The sequence below is a fragment of the Bos javanicus genome, chromosome 5 (genome assembly GCF_032452875.1).
Source record: "Bos javanicus breed banteng chromosome 5, ARS-OSU_banteng_1.0, whole genome shotgun sequence".
NCBI classification, from domain to species: domain Eukaryota; kingdom Metazoa; phylum Chordata; class Mammalia; order Artiodactyla; family Bovidae; genus Bos; species Bos javanicus.
The window spans coordinates 103,626,906-103,645,421 of NC_083872.1; the positions used below are offsets into that span (position 1 = coordinate 103,626,906).

The following is an 18,516-nucleotide window of genomic DNA, read 5'->3' on the forward strand; positions in this document are numbered from 1 at the left end:
TTTTTTTTTTTTTCTATAACAGTATTACACACGCACTAAAGAAATTTGTAAATTACAGAGAAGTATGACAAAGCAGGGCAAAAGTTGCTCACAATCTTGACACATTTAACATACTGGGAATTTCTTCTTTTCAATGCATTTTCTTCTTGAGATAACTTGTAAAATGTTTGCTAACCTTTTCTCATTATATTGTTAGCTTTGTCATTGGATATTGTTCCCTAAATATAACTAAATAGCTAAATAATATTTCGCTGTCTGGATTACTGAACCAGTTCTCTTTTAGACATTTCAAATTCTAACATGGCCGTAGACATTTACCTCCAAATATAAATATGCATATTTTAAAATTTTTCCCTAGGATAGAGACCCATCTTGATATGTCTCTAGTTTCTGATAAAACCCAGCAGAGCCAGCATTGAAATGCTGGCATCTCAATGCCCTAAGTATTGAAAAAGACTACTGAAGTCTTTCCATGTGATAATTTGTAATAAAAAATACCAAGCAATTATATTGTACCCCATATTTTTCTGTATTGAAGTAACACAAGTAAAAAATTGCTAAACACCTGACTCTCCTGCTAAACCATCAGCACCACGAACACAGGGACCCTGACCATCTCATTCGTGTACCTCCCGTGTACTAGGTGCTGAATAATTACTGGGTAGATGCTGGGTAATCGATGTTCCACTGAGAATTTGAAAGATAAAGAGAGAAAAACTGTTGAACACCAACTTCCAAACAGCAACTCCCTTCCCAGCACACCAAATGCACACCCAAAAGCAGGACTCAAAGCCATGTCAGTTTCATTTATTCTTCATACAAATATTTTACAGCTTCATTTTTTAAATCATTTACACATATTCATACAAAGAAAAATAAATTTCAGGATGGAACCTTGGGAGCATGGTAGTTTAAAAACAAAATCTCTCTGGTCATTAGCTACTGAAGACAAGGCAAGCGGCTTCATGGCCACCTCAGGCATTTTGGGGGTGAGTGTGTCTCTTGGCAGAACCCATGCTCACCCTCCCCCTGTGGAGGTGGTGAGGGGGAAGAAGGAGGCTCAAGGTAAAGCTGAACCCCCTCTTTGTTGGGGATCTGGCATGGTGGCAATTTCTGAACCGGCTTTCCAGAAGAACTCGCAGGTCGTTCTAAGCGGAGGGGGATGGCCACACTAGGGACAGTCCTCGTCCCTGCTCTGTACTCCCTCCACAGGCCCCAGACCAGAGCCCTGGACCTGAGCCCATCTTGTTCCTTCGAGGCTCAGTCCACAACAAGCCTTCCTCCCCACTCCCCCCACCCAAACACTCTGCAGCAACTGACCCCGGTAGCCCCTGAAGACCCCTCCCGCAATGATGCCCATCACTGTGTGCAGCAGCAACCAGGAAACCCAAGCTGCAGCCAGGGGAGGTCCAAGGATGACAGAACCACAAGTACCCCTAAAAACCCGGCTCCACTGAGCCAAATCAACACTTCAATCTCACATGCCACCCTAGACACGGTCATCACAGAGGTGCTCGGTAGGACCTGCCCCACACCACTGCCTGAGGAGGCTGTGTGATTATCAATTCCTGGGAAAGGTCGGGGAAGGACAGATGTTACAAATGTGGCAGACCCATCAGAAACGGCAGCTGATGACAACAGTTACCCTCTATCTTTGGGTCCTAACCAAAAAGCAGCACCAAGAAAGGGCATGATGAGCAGATAGGGAGCTGGACGGACAGCCCTTGAATTACCAAGGGCTCCGATGACACGGCTCCTTTTCCCACAATTATGCAGGAACTAGAATGCAGACTACCCACCCCTACGTGGAGGTGGCCCCTGAGAGGCGGTACCGCTTGTGGTCATCAGCCCGCCCCCTTGGTAGGCCCATTTGGGGAGAGGGAATCATGTCCAGCACAGGGACCCCTCCAAGCAGACACTCGCAGGGCAGCTCATCCCACTGTCACTGGGGCAGGCCGAACATCGCCAGGAGGGTGGGCAGGTCCCGGGCATCGGCTGCCCCGTAGGCATCACTCTGGCCTAACATGGACAAGGCCAGACGCAGGGTGCTCCAGATATTCTCTGACATGGCGCCCCCTTCACCCCGAGGGCCCCGACTCTTCCTCTGCATGTTCAGGGCCTCCAGAAAGTGCTCCACAGCCTCCCTGCAGGGCAGAAGCATGAGAGCTGGTGAGAGGACACCCAGGGAAGGAGGCAAGTCAGTGGGCGAGGGGAGAAAGCAGCTGGGCCTGGTGGTCAAGTAACAGATCAGAGGAGGAGCCAGGGCCCATGGCAGGGAGGAGTTCATTCATTTATTCATTCACTTGTTCACTCATTCATTCATTCACTTGTTCACTCATTCATTCATTTACTCAGTCACTCATTCATTCATTCATTCATTTGTTCGTTCACTCGTTCATTCATTCCCTCCTCAGCAGACACTCTTACCGGTGGGCCCCAAGGTTGATACAGCTTATGCCCAGGTTGTAGCGAGACCGGATATAGCCAGGCTGGAGCTCAAGGGCCCGGCGGTACGCAGCTACTGCTTCTTCACTCTGGTTTCCATTAGCCAGGGTGGCCCCTAGCTTATTCCACAGCAAATAGTCCTAAGACAGGGATGGCCAAGGGTTAGAAACACCAGCCAGGCTCACATCCAACTCTGCCCCATCTCCCCACTCTATTTCTCTAGCATGTTACGATCCCATTCCTGTCTCCACAAGTCACGACATTACCACTCACCCTTGCAGACTCCCCTAAGCCCAGATGAGCTTGGACTCCCGCCCTTCCCCTCCCAATTCTCCCAAGGAAACCAGGACGCAGAACTGGAAGGAAACACCCCGTGACACTGAAGGTCCCATCAAAGGACTTCTCCCCGGGACACGGAGTCAGGGCCTCTCTCCCCTCCTCCCCAGATGCTCACGTCGGGGCGGACGCTGAGTGCAGCGGTGAAGCAGTCCACCGCCTTGTCATACTCCCCACTCAGGTTGAAGAGCACCCCCAGGCCACACTGCACGTCAGGGTCGATGGATGTCGGGTCCAGGCGCACAGCCGCCAGGAAGAGCTCTTTTACTTCAAGAAATAGGGAGCTGGGTGAGGAAGACAAAGATGCAGAAAGGCAGGTGGATGGATACGTCTATATTCCCAGTACTCCCTTCACTAACCCACGATGCATCTGTCCACCTGCACCCTTCCTTCCTTCCAACCCTGAGTCTCCCAACCCTCCAGAACTGAGCGGCAATCTACCCCAACTTCCACTGTTCAGGTCCTCCCTCTCCCTGGTCACCACTTGCCACCCCAGGAGCCCCTGACTCACTCAGACAATAGGGACCCCAGGATGCGCTTGCTGGAGCCCAGGCCCACCCCACCGGCCCCCTCTTCCCCGGGTGCCACCAGGTGGGCATAGGCCGGCGTGTAGCGTAGCCAGTCTCGCAGGGTCTCACAGGCCTGCCGCTGCAGGGACTCATTGGTGAAGCTCACAGCCAGTGCCATCAGGGCCGTCCGGTTGTCTGGCTTTAGCTCCAGGCACCTGTTTGGACCAAGAGGGACAGGGCTGGTCTCAGCAGCAGCACCCTGCAATCCAAGCCGAGAGTTACCTGCCAACTCCCTCCATCCAGATACAGAGGAATCCCCTACTGGTGGGTCATTAATAAAGTCACAGATCTGAGAAAGGGGACATTTCAGCAGCTGAGGAATCAGCCAGGGTATGGAGACAGTTATTCCCAAGTTCACTCCAAACCTTAGTGTTTCATCATGAGAAAACACTTGTTAGTGGCCAGAGAGAAGACCAGGACATGTCGTTCTAAACACTGTTTGCAGAGCTCCAAGACCACCTCACTCCTCCCCGACCCGTGCCCCCTCTTCAGAGTACTCACTTTCGCAGCGCACTGATGGCTAAAAGTTCTTGCTCGTTCTCTGCCTGGGTGGTCCCCAGATACTGCCAAGCCTAGAGAGAAGGTGCCAGATTTCATCACCCGTGTAGTCATCATCCCTTCCTCTGGCTCCCCAAAGACTCACCATCTCACTCCCAGGCCCCCACCCAGACCCTAACCCTTGTGCACTACCCACTTCAGGGCCTCCCTCAAGACTGGCGGAGCCCTCTCTAATCAGGTCAGAAGGAGGAGCCACTCACTTCCATGTGCTTGGGGTCCTGCTGCACAGCTGCCTCGAAGAGCAGCACGGCGTTGGGCAGGTCCCCCTCCTGGAGCCGCCGCAGCCCCTCCTCAAAAGGCTGGGGGTGGTCCCGCAGGGGGTTCTCTTCCTCAAAGTGGTACCCCTACAAGGAAGAGGAGCCAGGTGAGACCCAGTCTCAGAAGGTGGAATCTCAGAGGGAGCTGCTATGGAGCAGTGGGAATGAGAGATGACAACCAAGACAGGCAAGAGGTGGAGAGGAAGTGGAGGGCCTCCACAAAGGGATCGGAGAAATGCTGGCAAACACTTCATGTCATGAAGGAGACTGTCCGCAACCACAGTGAAGTCAGCCCACGCTGCTACCCTGCTCCCAGCAGCTGGAAAGCCTGGCAAACTCTGATCCACACTGCAATTAAACTTTATTTTTAGGAAGTCTTTATCGGCTGATATTTCCACATCCTTGACTCCTCAGCACTGGACAGAGCACATTTCTTAACAGGATCTGCTTAGGGTATGAGATAAGCTCTCTTTAGCTATTCAAAGGGCATTTCTTGTTATCTTGCAATAGTGAGATAATATATAAAGGAAATGTGATTTGAGGCTCTGCTATTCAATTGCAACTCTCACCCAGCTCGCAGAGTCCCGTGCGTACTGACAGGATAGTATTCAAGCACTTTGAAAAACTTAATTTATTCTCCAGTTTCATTCTTAAAAGTTATTAGTATTAATCTGTATCTGATAATAAATGAAAGCTAAATTCCAAAATCCTGCGGGCAGAAAAGGCTTCAGAGTCACGTCCTGTTCTAGTGGAGGTGTTCTCATTTGAGGGGTTAGGATGCTATTGTGCTGAGTTCTGTCCCGGGGCCGTCCACGCAGCAGAGAGGTGTTAGGTAAACTGGATTCCTAGTAAGCATGTGACTGTGACTAGGGAACAAAACGCTCCTTTGAGGAGAGCAGGGGTCACCACCACAAAACAACACACCAGAATGAAAACAAGATACAAGACACAGGGCAAGGCCCTTTCTAAGTACAGTTAAGGACAAACCAGAATAAAACTACGAAATAAGAACATAGATGAGGCCATTCTTCATTATAATTGTGAAAGAGATCAAGAACCAGAAATGCTTAAATCCTGCCAGCAAAGTTCTAAACCACTATAAGCCATCAGATGCAAATTATTTGTGACAGATAAAAATTAAATAATTACAATGGCGATTTAAGAAACACGACATACGGGAGATGGACTTGGGATGTTGTTGTTTCTCAGTCACTAAGTTATGTCCGACTCTGTGTGACCCCATGGACTGTAGCCCGCCAGGCTCCTCTGTCCATGAGATTCTCCCAGGGACAAGAATATTGGAGTGAGCAGCCATTCCCTTCTCCAGGGATCTTTCCTACTCAGGGATCGAGCCTGGTTCTGCATTCCAGGCAGATTCTTTACTGTCTGAGCCACCAGGGAAGCCCATAACAACCTACAGATGCAGGATAAGCTTGGGATCACTGTTGCAGCCTAAAAAGTCTAATCATTAGGCCTGATCCACTGTCTGGTCTGCTCAAACTTTCATAGGATCATACTGCAAAAACAGGATCACTACTAAGTACAGTATATCCCATCACAGAATTTTCTCCTTCATTTTAACAGTCTACAATAGCTGCTCAAGGTATGGCTGCAGTCTTGCAATTTAAGGACCATAAATAAAAAAATTTACATTCACAGACCCATGAATTTACTTGACAGAGTCAGAGCCACATCTGAAAAAAAAAAAAAAAAACGCTACTACTGACATATAATTCAACAGCAAAAGGGAGATAAAATCCGGATTGTTCATATGTGATAACAAAGTTTAGCATATTTTTGTGGAACATTAATTCAAATGCTTCTAATCCTAATTTTGCAATATCCCACCCGAGGTATCAATGATGTCAAAACAGGGTTCAAGAATCTAAAAACAGGGACTTCCCTGGCAGTCCAGAGGTTGAGAGTCCGCCTTCCAGTGCAGGGGACCACCTGGTCAGGGAATAAGATCCCACATGCCCTGCAGCATGGCCAAAAGAATAAATTAATTTTTAAAACAATAAGTAAATAGATACTACGTTAGAGTGCAGAGATGGCCTACTTCCTAACATTTTCTACCAAAGGAGCTATCAATGTTCTTAAAATGCTTTCAACCAACCTCCAAAGCAGAACTCCTTCTTCTGTGCTCTTAACGCATCATGTACAAACCCCTATTTCAGGTACTATGTCACTTATTACTGTTATTAACTTTTATATCCCAAGAATAAAGAATACTTTCAATGATTGGAGAAGAACACGGAGTGACCCTAATGGTAAAGAATCCACCTGCCAATGCAGGAGATTTAAAAGACACAGGTTCGATCCCTGAGTCGGGAAGATCCCCTGGAGAAGGGAATGGCTACCCACTCCAGTATTCTTGCCTGGAGAATCCCATGGACAGAGGTGCCTGGAGGGCTATAGTCCATGGGGCCACAGAGTTGGACACCACTGAAGTGACTTAGCACACTGGGAGTAATCCAGGCTTCCTTTTCATGGAAGGGGGCTCAAGAAAATGATTATTTAAATGTGGGTACCCTTCAAATTCAGGAGTAAAGGAGAGACAATAAAAGAAGGAAACCCTGCAACGTGAAAACAGCCACTTCTCACCTTGTCATAGGAAGCGGATGTGAGGTCGTCATGGTCAGAGAGCCAGGGGTGGGCCTCAGCGTCACGCTTTGCCATCTCCTCCAACTCTGCCTGCAACTTGTCCCAGAAATCGACATCAGACTGTAAGGGAGGGAGGGCAGATAGGGAAGAAGGTCCATTGTGACGGCCCCGGCCCGCTCTCAGTGCAGTAGCTCTTCCTTTCCCACGTGTCTCAGATCACCGGAAAGCTTTCCTTTGCTGCTCTTCCCAGATGCTGTTCCCAGATCCTGACTCAGTGGGCTGGGAGGCCCAGGAAGTGCTGTTTTCGACAGGCACCCACACCATCCCACGGCGAAGGAAATGGCAACCCACTCCAATATTCCTGCCTGGAGAACTCCATGGACAAAGAAGCATGGCAGGCTACATTCCATGTAGTCGCAAAGAGTCAGACACGACTGAGTGACTATCACTCACACTCACACCCCATCCCAAGTAATTCTGACACAGATGATCCAGAATGTTATGAAATACTGCTACTGCTGCTGCTGCTAAGTCACTTCAGTCGTGTCCAACTCTGTGCGACCCCATAGACGGCAGCCCACCAGGCTTCCCCGTCCCTGGGATTCTCCAGGCAAGAACACTGGAGTGGGTTGCCATTTCCTTCTCCAATGCATGAAAGTGAAAAGTGAAAGTGAAGTCGCTCAGTCGTGTCCGACTCTAGCGACCCCATGGACTGCAGCCTACCAGGCTCCTCCGTCCATGGGATTTTCCAGGCAAGAGTACTGGAGTGGGGTGCCATTGCCTTCTCCATCATCTCTGATGCTGGGACACCCACTCTCTCCAGAGGAGCATTTCCTCCTGGCTTGGTCACACTTCGCCAGCTGTTCTCACCTCTATGGCCGACTTGGCTCGTTCAAACTCCATATCGAGGGCAGACGTGTTTACTGGTCTTGTGAACTGGTCAACCCAGGCCTCTGACGTACCCTGTAACAAAGCAGGCTGGTCATAGCACCACCACCGATTTTCTACCCACTAAATGCCCAGTGAACACCCATTAGATACCACCAACCTGGGCACTTCTGAGAACATTCTCAGAATCTCTTTCCCGCCCACTCAGGACCTGGATGCTACCAAACAAGCTGGCAATAGGTTCCCTTCACCCTCTGGGACCCCTGAGCCCACGGCCGGGGGCACCAGCAGCTCTGGGGTGGGGCTGGGAGGTGACAGGAGCCTACCTGCTGCTGAATAAACTCTGCCGCCCACTGCTCTGCCTGAGCTCGGCCTGACCCTGCGCCGGACTCCAGGGACACCTGCCCCTCGCCAATCTGCCGCACGAATTTCAGGAACTGGGGCACAGAGACATACACGGGCCACTTGGGAGAGGACTTGCAGGTGTGCCCTCTCGACCATGCCCAGAGGAGCCTGCACTGACCCCTCCCCCTGAGGACCACCTCTAGCTTCAGACAAGGTATGCTAAGGACCCTGGAAAAAGCGGAGAGCAAAGAGAGGGGGATCTCTGGCTCTAAAGATAGGAGAAGACACAGAAAAGACAGAGGGTTAGCAGGCAAGGAAGTGCGGGCAACAAGACTGGGGGAAGAGGCAAGGCCCTAAGTCTCTGCGCCCCAGAGAGGAAGGAGTGGACCCCGGGTCCCAGCTCTTTCTCTTTAAACTAAACGGGGGTAAGGGAAGGGTTCCCCTGACTTCTCAGATGAAGCAGCAGTGGTGAGATGCAGCTCACCTCAGAGTTAGCCAGCTTGGGGTCATCCACCTTGGCCACAAAGTCACTGGCTGTGTGCTGCAGGTCCTCCTCAGGCTGGTATTCATCATACCTGGAACAGGCGAGGATGTGCTAACTGTACACGTGGGTCTGCCACTACCTTGCCCTCACTGTTCCCCACTCCTCGCCTGCAGTAGAGTTCTCATCGGGGAAGAGAGAGGGTGTCCACACTCCCACAAATTCCACTTTACATTAAAGAAGGACCTCTGGGCAGGAGGGGCAGAGCACTAGCTACGTGCTTCTACCTCTCTCTTCCCCAAACCATCTTTGGGACAGAGAGAAGGAACAGACAGTAGCAGGCTCCAAATTAAAGGGAAACAGGTGCGTCAGATAAAGCTACGAATTATTGGTACAATAGTTAGGGTTCTTGATTCAGTTACATTTGAAACATAAATAAACTGGGGTAATTGTACAAGTGGAAGCCTTAGAGTAGGTAATGAAGGGGCTGCAAGTAGGTTTGAGGATGTAGATGGAGGAGCTTGCGGGGCACAGGAGCAGACAGGGGGTTGAGGGAGGGGACTGTCCAGTGCTCGTTCCACGGGGCCCATCCAGAGAGAAGAGGCTGGACTCACCAGCGATCAGCGGCAGCCGTTCCCTCCGGCTCTCCCAGCCACAGCTTCTCCTCTGACTGCTCCAGGTACTCCTCAGCCCAGCGGGCCGGAGACACAGACAAAGGGTCTGCAAGGAGCAGAGAGGTGGGCAGTCAGCAAGGGAGTAGGGAGGGGAGAACACAAACCAAGTCAAGGCAGAATCCCACAGACACCCCTGGTCAAAAGAAAACACTACCAAGTTTTCAATATCCAACCTACTCCCCAGGGGCCTGGGGGACAAGTGTACTGAGCTGGGGACAGGAGACCAAATGAGGCGGCTCAGGAGAGGGGTATGGACCAAACACTTTTTGTTTGAAATACAAGAGTGCTCACTAAGACAGCAGGCACCGGGCCTCCAGCTTCCTCAGAGGTGATGCGGGGACCTCAGGGACCAGGGAGACATGAGCGCTCCCACTCCTTAATCAAGCCTCTGTCTGTCCTGTCTATACAGTTCACGCCCTCCAGGGCACAGGAGGCTCGTATTTCATCCTAACATAATGTACCACCAAGAGAATCTGAGGAGCAGAATGCTGAGCCAGACCTAGAGATATATGGGCCCACTCTGCCCACTGGGTCTTTTTTTTTTTGAGATGTAACATACAAACACAAAAGTACGTAGAGTGGGCCAGACTTAGGTGTGCTGCTTCATTAATTTCTACCTATGAACACACTCCAGATGTGTGTTCATGGACGGCATGGACTGTCTCCTGTTCCCTCTCGGGTTCTCGCAGGCCCCCACCACCACCCCACCCCGGGATAAACACTATTCTGACTTCTGTCACGTCTGACTGGTTTTGAGAGCTATGTTTTTCAGTCTAATTCCAGAAATTGTCTTAGAAGCTCTCGTGACAAAGGTTGCACCAAGGCAATCTCAGAATAAACATAACAAATGAGGCTGCTGAACTTTTCTCAACCTGCAGGACTTTGCTCTTTTCTATTCTGAGGCCAGAAATAAAAAGAGAGACAAATTAAAGGATTTAAAGGGGCCCTAAGGAATTAGTACACGAAGTGAAGGATGGGCTTGTGGTCTTCTTTCCTTCCTGCTCGGTCCTCTTGCCCTTACACATGGTCATCCTGTCTTTGGAAGCTCTGTCACCACTTTTAATACCAAGGAGGCAAGTTGACCTTCTCAGTATTGATTTATAACAGAACTTTCTATTCCATTGAACTGACACTCTGTCTGAATAATTTCAACAAGCTAATCTCAACATCTGAGAAAACAATGCCAAAATCTGAAAAAGAAAAAAAAAAATCAAGACACAGATATCACCTAATCATAAATAATGAGTGACTTATTAACAATAAAATGAAAGATACAGTTGACAACTTTTTTGATCATGGACTTGGTCTCTTAATTTCAAGAGCTCCTAACATTTATATCCTGATTTCCCTCACTGGCTTTTACAGGCAACATTTCTCTTTCCTTTGCCCCAGCTAGACTGTTGGCTCAAGTCTGGAGACCTAATAAGGAAATGCCTAATACCCCTATCCTGTTCTGTTGAAAAATAACCAGTCCCTTCTCCTTACCCTCCAGTCATGCCTTCAGCTGGAATGTTTCGCAAAAGCATATTCTGGCCACAAATACCCCTCGAATTACAGAGAACACCAGTTCTGTGCAATCCTCCTTTACAGGACAAGAAGCGACAGAAAAAGTACGAAATGACCCAGGCTCTACAATGGACAAGAAGTAGTTTAGGAAAAAAAAAAAAATCCCATAGATGCATCACCATCAAAGAGCCATAATTTGGTATTTAACCATACTGGCCATGAGATTCAGGATTTTCTGGCATTGGGAATCTACTCCAACAAAGGATGTAAAATAAAATAATCAAAAAAATACTACCTGGCCTTCAATGCTTTTTGAGAAAATCTTATAGAAATCCAGATCCATGTGCTTGCCTGTGAGATTGAAGGAACTAAGGCCTGCTGAGTGGGAGGGACTATCCAAAGTCAGGAGATCCTAGAGTGATACCCAGCAACCTAACCTAGATACCAGACATCTGACTCAGAGCCTCCACCTCACTTCAATTCTCAGTGTGTGTTCATCTCATCTAGAAACATGAACACCAACTCAACAGTCAAAAACTCAGAATTTCCTACCTCTATCTGTGGAAGTTTCCACATCTGCTAAATAACACAGTGGTCTAGAGGCAGGTTCTAGGGCCTTCCCTGGTGGTCCATTAAGAATCCGCCTTCCAACGCGGGAGACACAGGTTTGATCCCTGATTCGGGAAACGAAGATCCCACACGCTACGCAGTAACTAAGCCCACGTGCCACAACTACAGACCCCGCACTCTGGAGCCCTCTTGACATGACCAGAGAGAAGCCTGTGTGCCGCAACTAAGACCTGACACAGCCAAATTAATTCATTACATTTAAAAAATAAAAAAAAAGAAAGAAGGCAGGTTCTAGGGTCAGCCTACCTGCACACGGATCCCAACTCTATCACTGACTCACTGTGCGTCTCCTGCCCCAAGTCTCCCTCCCCACGAATCAGTCAACCCCCTAAGTTTCTAAGTCCTTATCTGTGAAATGGAGATAATAATAGCTACCTCACCAGGATTCTTGTGAAGACCAGATGGGATAATGCCAGTGTAAAGCACAGAGTAACAAGTATTAGCTACTATCATCATTCCTGTCGGCTCAAGGCAAAGCCATACAAAAGTGGAAACATCACAATGAGATTGTTATTCCTTTTATTCCACAGCCTTTCTGCTGCCATCAAGGGGAGATCTATCGCCAATCACCATCTGCTAATTCTGGCCACTGGTCTTCCTATGAAGAGCAGGTTTATCTCTCATGACTGTCATGTAAACCCCACATACCATGTTACCTGAGGCAATCTAAACTCAAAACCCCTTAAAGATGTTTCTCTTCTCTAGAGCTGAGCAATCACAAGATGGATAGTTATTTAGCCCACAAGATTGCTAAATAAGGGGGGAGGGTTGGAGTTCCGTCAGGAAATACATCAGACTCAAAAATGAGCTTCACGTGGTAATGGAATAATTCTGAATCTTGATTGCAGTGATAGTTACACAAATCTGCATGTGATAAAACTACATGAAACTATAAACACACAAATAAAAGTACATAAAACTGGTGAAATCTAATAAGATACATCAGATCAGATCAGTTGCTCAGTCGTGTCCGACTCTTTGCGACCCCATGAATCGCAGCACGCCAGGCCTCCCTGTCCATCACCAACTCCCGGAGTTCACTCAGACTCACGTCCATCGAGTCAGTGATGCCATCCAGCCATCTCATCCTCTGTCGTCCCCTTCTCCTCTTGCCCCCAATCCCTCCCAGCACCAGAGTCTTTTCCAATGAGTCAACTCTTCTCATGAGGTGGCCAAAGTACTGGAGTTTCAGCTTTAGCATCATTCCTTCCAAAGAAATCCCAGGGCTGAGTTCCTTCAGAATGGACTGGCTGGATCTCCTTGCAGTCCAAGGGACTCTCAAGAGTCTTCTCCGACACCACAGTTCAAAACATGGATCATGGCAATTTTCTGATTTTGATATTGTACATAACGAACAAATGCAAAATATGACCAATGGTGAAAACAGAGGTAAAGACACACAGAAACTTTCTGTACATGTTTTTTGCAACTTCCATAGGCACTATATTTCCAAATACAACATTAAAACAAGAAAAAATGGTTTCTTACTAAATTCTGGAATCCTTATAATGGAGACTTAAAAATATTAAAGATTTAAAGAATATAACCTTCTCTCAACTTGAAGTCTACTTATCCACAAAGAAACAGGCTATGTCACTACTCTGAAAATATCAGCCATAAATGCTATGAGGTTAGTGTCCAGGGATTCCACATCCACGGATTCAACCAATTACAGATGGAAAATATTCAGAGGGGGTGGGGCAGGGGAATTCCAAAAAGTTCCAAAAAGCAAAACATGAGTTTGTCCCATGCTGGCGACTATTTACAAAGCACTGGCACTGTATTAGATATTAATAATTAATCCAGAGATTTAAAGCATATGGGAGGTTCGGTTCTATGCAAATATGATGCAATTTTATATAAAGGACTTGAGCATCCACAGGGGTCCTGAAACCAAATCTCTGCAGATACCACAAAGGACTGTACTAAGAAGTCAGTTCCCTCTAGTTCTTTCTGCCAGATCTCAACTTTTTCATTCAATAAATCCTGAAGGGCCATTACATACAAAGCAATATATTACTGCAACAGAGCATTTATACGAAGATAGATCCCACACAGCTCAACTTTCCTTTCCAGTTTTCCACATCCTTGCCTCCAGGAAACAAGAGGAGGAAGAGAGAGATCTCCCAAAGAGAATTTAACACGTAAGACAGGTCCAATACATTTTTCTAAAGTAGCTCTTCATTTACAGGATAAGGAAGATTTCAATGGCTCCAAGCACTTGAGTAATTGTAATAACAAAAATCTCATCAATAATAACTAAAAACTCATCCTGAGTTATCAAAAATGACTGATGCTCATGAGTTATAACAGAAGTATCTCTGAAATAAGAGCACTTAAAGCTAAAATGTGTACAAAAAGGTGAGTACTAGTCTGGTGGAGGGAACTTTGTGGTTAAAGCTCAGATTTTCCAGTTGAGGCAATTCCAAAGAAGATTCTCAATGATAGTGTAATGGTTCTAAGTACGGAGCCTGGAGTCAGACATAAGTTTGAATATCATCTCTGTTACTGAATGATAATCAGACAAAATATTAACCCTTTCAAAACTCAATTTCCGTGTCTATAAAATGCGGGCAGAATATCTACCTTTTGTCACTGTGAAGTTCAACTGGCTTTGAGAATATGAAGTGCCCAGAAACCAAGAACACTCACTGTTCTTCCTTAAACTCCAATTTAAAAGAGGGAAAGGGAGTCATGATAAAAGAGACCAGCAGCTTTATTTTATTTTAGTTGCTAGATTTTGGGGGTTTTCTCCTGTGTGTAGAGGAAGGCCTATCTTTAGGACAATAAAAATGACTGGGGGCAGGAGGTACCCATTAGGTCATTAATCGTGTCATGAAAATTCAGTAACTATGACGACAGGAGGACCCTGAGAGGCCAGGATCTTTGTGACTTTCTCCCTTTATCTCTCTTGTTATTCTTGATTTCTTAAGTGGAAATAGCCTAACAGTGCTCACTTTGAGAGCAATCAGGAAAAGCAAAGCTGAAGAGAAGGCCCTTGCTCAGGCCTGTCCTCAGACAGGCTGAGGGGAGAAGAAGCAGTCCCACGGGGTGTGATGACCTTGGACAACTCAAAAATGGAAAGTTAGGCTGGGACCCTGAAGAGCTTAAGATGCAGGCCTGGCAGTACAGCATAATGGCTAAGCCCACCAACTCTGGAATCATTCAAACCCAGAGTCAAATTCCAACTCCACCACTTACAAATCCATGATTCCCTGGGCAAACTACTTAATCCCTCAGCCTCAGTTTTCTTATCTATGTACTAAGAATAAAAACAGTAACAACCTCAAGGGTTTTCGGGGAGATTAAATGGACAATGCATTTAAAGCACTGAAACAAAGCCTAGCTCATGGCGAAGTAAACATTAGCTCATATTATTAATTTTTATTATCATCACCAAGACCGTACACTTCAAGCCTTTGAACTCCACAATTCCACTTTCCAAGGCTCCAACCCTGCTCAGGACGACTTAATGCCAGAATCCCCAGGGATGCCGTGAACAGCTCTTTCTTCCTAGGCAACACTGCCACCCATCCAATCTGTGGATCCTCTCCACCAAACTACAATAATAAAGTTCCAGGTAACAAAGAAGAAAACCTAACTCCTCATGTTCTCTCTCTCCTCCCAGTCTCTTAACCAGTTCAAACCTACCCCTCTGCATAATATAAGTTTCAATTCCCTTTTACCATCTAAGAGAAACCTGGTTCAGTGCCCTATAGAAGAGAGTCGAGTTCAGAAAGGTCATAAGCAGCTGAAATCACTCTATATAGCTGAGGGTTTAAAAAAAAAAAAAAAAAAACATGAATGAGGATAACAGTGTAGAACTCTGCCCCATAGGAACCATTTTAGATTTTCCCATGACAAGCCTCACCTGTAACCTCAGAGATGAACTCTTGGGACCAGTCAGTCTCATTATACTCCTGAGTGACATCCACAGCATCTCCAGCTGCGAGAAACTCCTGAGCCCAGTTCTCGGACAAGGCCAAGTCTGCCACACCAGGGGCTTCAGAGAGAGAGAGAGAGAGAGAGAACTGAGGAAAATACACATCATTCCATCAGGCCTCAGGAACCCTGTTGTTGCTCTTGTTTAGTCTCTAAGTCGTGTCCGACTCTTTGCAACCCCGTGGACTGTAGCCCGCCAGGCTCCTCTGTCCATGGGATTCTCCAAGCAAGAATATTGGAGTGGGTTGCCATTTCCTCCTCCAGGGGATCTTCCAGATCCAGGAATCAAACCCGCATCTCCTGCATTGGCAGGCACATTCTTAACTGTCTGAGCCACCAGGGAAGCCCTGAGTACATGCGAAAACACTCTACTCTATTTGTCTCCTTCTATAACTCAGCTCCCCAATATCAGCGGCTTCCAAATACAAAATCCCCTTGTCTCCATCTGCCCAGAAAACAGTGATTCCCCTCCCTAACACCAGACCCTGGACCCACCTCTCTGGGGTGCCTGGCGGAAGTTTGACTGTTCAATCTCCTGCATCTCGGCCAGGAGGTCATCCATCTTGAAGGTCTGAGGGGCACGGGACACGAGAGGTGCATTCTGGTCCTGGAGGAACTCAGCCACCAACTGTCAGAAGAGAGATGGTAAAGCGAACCCAGCAAGAAACAGGGGCCCATTCCATGAGGGACACAAACGTCAAACACAAGGAAAGGGAAACCCAGAACCCATAGATTTGGAAACGCTCAAAGAATACTTAAAGCGACAAAATTCTGTAAAGCAATTATCCTTCAATTAAAAAATACATAAGTTAAAAAAAACAAACAAGAAAGCTGAGGCAACTCTCATTGGATCAGGGAAGCCTGCAGACTGAAAAAAGAGTGAGCCAAGTTTAAAGTATGAGCAAACAAAAAATGAGACAGGAGAGACTGGTATATTTACCTCATCTTCAGAAGCTACCCCCAAAGGCTTAGAGACCTAAGACAAAAGAGAGATGATATGGTAAAGTAGTGAAGACCACAGACCCTAACTCAGCCCTGGGTAAAAATTCCAGCTCTTCCATTCATATGACCTTGGGCAAGTGACAAAACTTCTCTGAGCCTCAGTTTCTTCATCCACAAAATGGTTGCCTTCCTCTATACAAAGTCGTTCAATGCCTAATACAGTAAAGCTGACTCATCAGTAACTGCTATTATTTGAAACACAATAAAGCAAGCAGTTATCCCAAAGCGTGCATCTGGACCCTCCATCCCAGGTTTCCACCTCAAAAGCACTCACCGCTTCCGAGGCTGGGGCTCCTGGAGGCCAGGGGCCGGGCCTCAAGCCTTCCTGTCGAAGGGCCTTGTCCTGGGTGAAGTGCCCGGCCAGCTTCATGAGTGGGTTAGCACCCCCACATTCCGCCTCCACCAGCTCCCGCATTGCCATGGTGACCGCCGGCTCTCTGATGGGCAGAGGTTTGGAACTGAGGTCCAAGAGCCAAACCCTTCCCCAACCCACAACTCTGCCCGTATCTGGGGGAGGCAGGCAGACGTCCGTCCCAGGTGATTGGCCGCGGGCCACTGCGCCTTCTCGGCTTGCCCCCACCTCTGCCAGGAGTCGGGGGGCCGGTGCCCTCCTGCCGCCCCCCTCAAAGGCTACCGCGCTCCGCCGGGGCCTCTCCAGCGGCCTCCACGACTGCGGTCTCAGGCAGCGGGACAGACGGCGACCGCCCGCCCACAGACGGGCCTGGACCCCAAGGAACCAAGGGGGACCATTCCGCAGCTGAGCTGTACGCGGACACTGGCCGGGCAAGGAAGAGGGGGCACGCCGCGGGGCAGTCAGTCCAGGCCCCCACACCCCTGTCGCCCGGCGAGCACCGCAGGGGGGCCATTCCCGCCCCCTAAGTCACCTGGGCCCCACCCCCTGTTCGGCCGGTCGTGGCCCACCCCTCCAGCGCTCCTAGCACCCCATCTCTCCCGCCCCGGTAGCAGCTCAAGCCCCGCCCCCGCTCCCTGCGAGGACACCGCAAGGGCGGGGGGAAGACCAGGAAGGTGTCCTCGCGCCCCTCGGGGCCCAGAGCTCACCGCCGCGCGCGGAGCCGCCGATCAGGCCCGGCACCTGGTGCTGGCCGGAGAGCACTGGAGCGGAGGGGGCGGGGAGCCAGGGGCGGGGCTAGGGCTTAAAGGGGCAGTGTCCGTCGCGCGGCCGCCGCTGCCCTGCGGAAGCTGTTGAAGTGGGCGGGGCTTTAAGTATGCGGCGCAGCGTAATGGGCGGAGTCATGGGTCTTAAAGGGGAAGTCTTGGAGCGTCGACTAGGCGAGTGTTCGAAAAGATCGTGGACGCTAGGACATATTTGATGTAAATCTTAAAGAATGGAGCTAGGCGGGCTTCCTGGTCTTTGTGGGGAAGCCGAGCACGCGGATCGTGGACTCAGATCGTTCTGCCTCTTCCCGGGGGGCGCACTGTGACTCCGGCATGTTCCCTCCCTTTCTAGGTCTCGGTTTTAGAGAAAGGCCCTAACGCAGGAATGGTGGAGGTCAAATCAGCGGCCTTCCCCAGCTTTCCAGGCCTTCCCCAGCCTTCCAGGCCTCCCCGCTTCCAAACTGCCCCTAGCAGGACAGCGTCACAGTTTCCATGGTGACAGAGGCCTGCCCCCGAATCCCTCAGCCACATCTGCGTATTGGGGAAAATAGCACAAAATGACAAATTCCGGTGACTAAAATAGGGTCCAACACATCCTGAGACTTCAAGCTGGTAACCTACAGGGAAGGTGCACAGTGAGTCACTTCTCTCCCCTCCTTCCTCCGTCGCCACCTGTCAAGGTCACCGTGGTGACCCTATTCCCACGGTCCCAGACTGGGAAAGCACAACTATCAATGCAAGAAACGATTTTTAATCACAGAATAACCCTCAGGTCCCACCATCTGCCACAAAATTGACCCTGGTGTCAAAACCTCAAGGACACTGGAAGACAAACCCTGAAATCTCACCGGCTTCCAAGTCCCAGGGTGTCCTGACGTCATGAAGAAGGGCAGGAGGTGCTCAGGGCTGTGGACAGTTGAGCAAGGACAAGTTTGTGCCAAAAGGAAAAAAAAGAGTACCATCCCAGCTTAGGGTGCAGGAGAGGAAGGTTATCAGCAGGTGGCGCCCTGAGCCAGGCTTGCTTCCTGGCTGTGCTGCTGCTGCCAAGTCGCTTCATTCGTGTCCGACTCTGTGCGACCCCATAGACGGCAGCCCACCAGGCTCCCCCGTCCCCGGGATTCTCCAGGCAAGAACACTGGAGTGGGTTGCCATTGCTTTCTCCA

At 48.9% G+C, this 18,516-nt stretch overlaps 1 protein-coding gene across 6 annotated transcripts; it reads right to left on the reverse strand.

The window, feature by feature from the left end:
- Window positions 1–786: 786 nt before the first annotated feature.
- Window positions 787–18,309, reverse strand: PEX5 (peroxisomal biogenesis factor 5). Of its 6 annotated transcripts, none has more exons than XM_061418026.1 (16): window positions 18,202–18,309; window positions 16,512–16,674; window positions 16,176–16,211; window positions 15,731–15,863; window positions 15,165–15,296; window positions 9,098–9,203; window positions 8,487–8,577; window positions 7,984–8,094; window positions 7,640–7,732; window positions 6,770–6,889; window positions 4,109–4,252; window positions 3,852–3,922; window positions 3,293–3,505; window positions 2,900–3,065; window positions 2,428–2,585; window positions 787–2,144 (listed from the first exon to the last, which is right to left on the reverse strand). In XM_061418026.1, exons 2-16 carry the CDS (start codon window positions 16,656–16,658, stop codon window positions 1,943–1,945), a joined length of 1,923 nt encoding a protein of 640 aa, XP_061274010.1. In that variant the 5' UTR covers window positions 16,659–16,674; window positions 18,202–18,309; the 3' UTR covers window positions 787–1,942. The 6 variants fall into 6 exon arrangements, with proteins under 6 accessions (XP_061274010.1, XP_061274011.1, XP_061274009.1 ...); XM_061418027.1 differs by lacking the exon at window positions 18,202–18,309 and adding an exon at window positions 17,297–17,377 and having other exon boundaries at window positions 6,770–6,865; XM_061418025.1 differs by lacking the exon at window positions 18,202–18,309 and adding an exon at window positions 17,297–17,377.
- Between the last annotated feature and the right edge of the window lie 207 nt (window positions 18,310–18,516).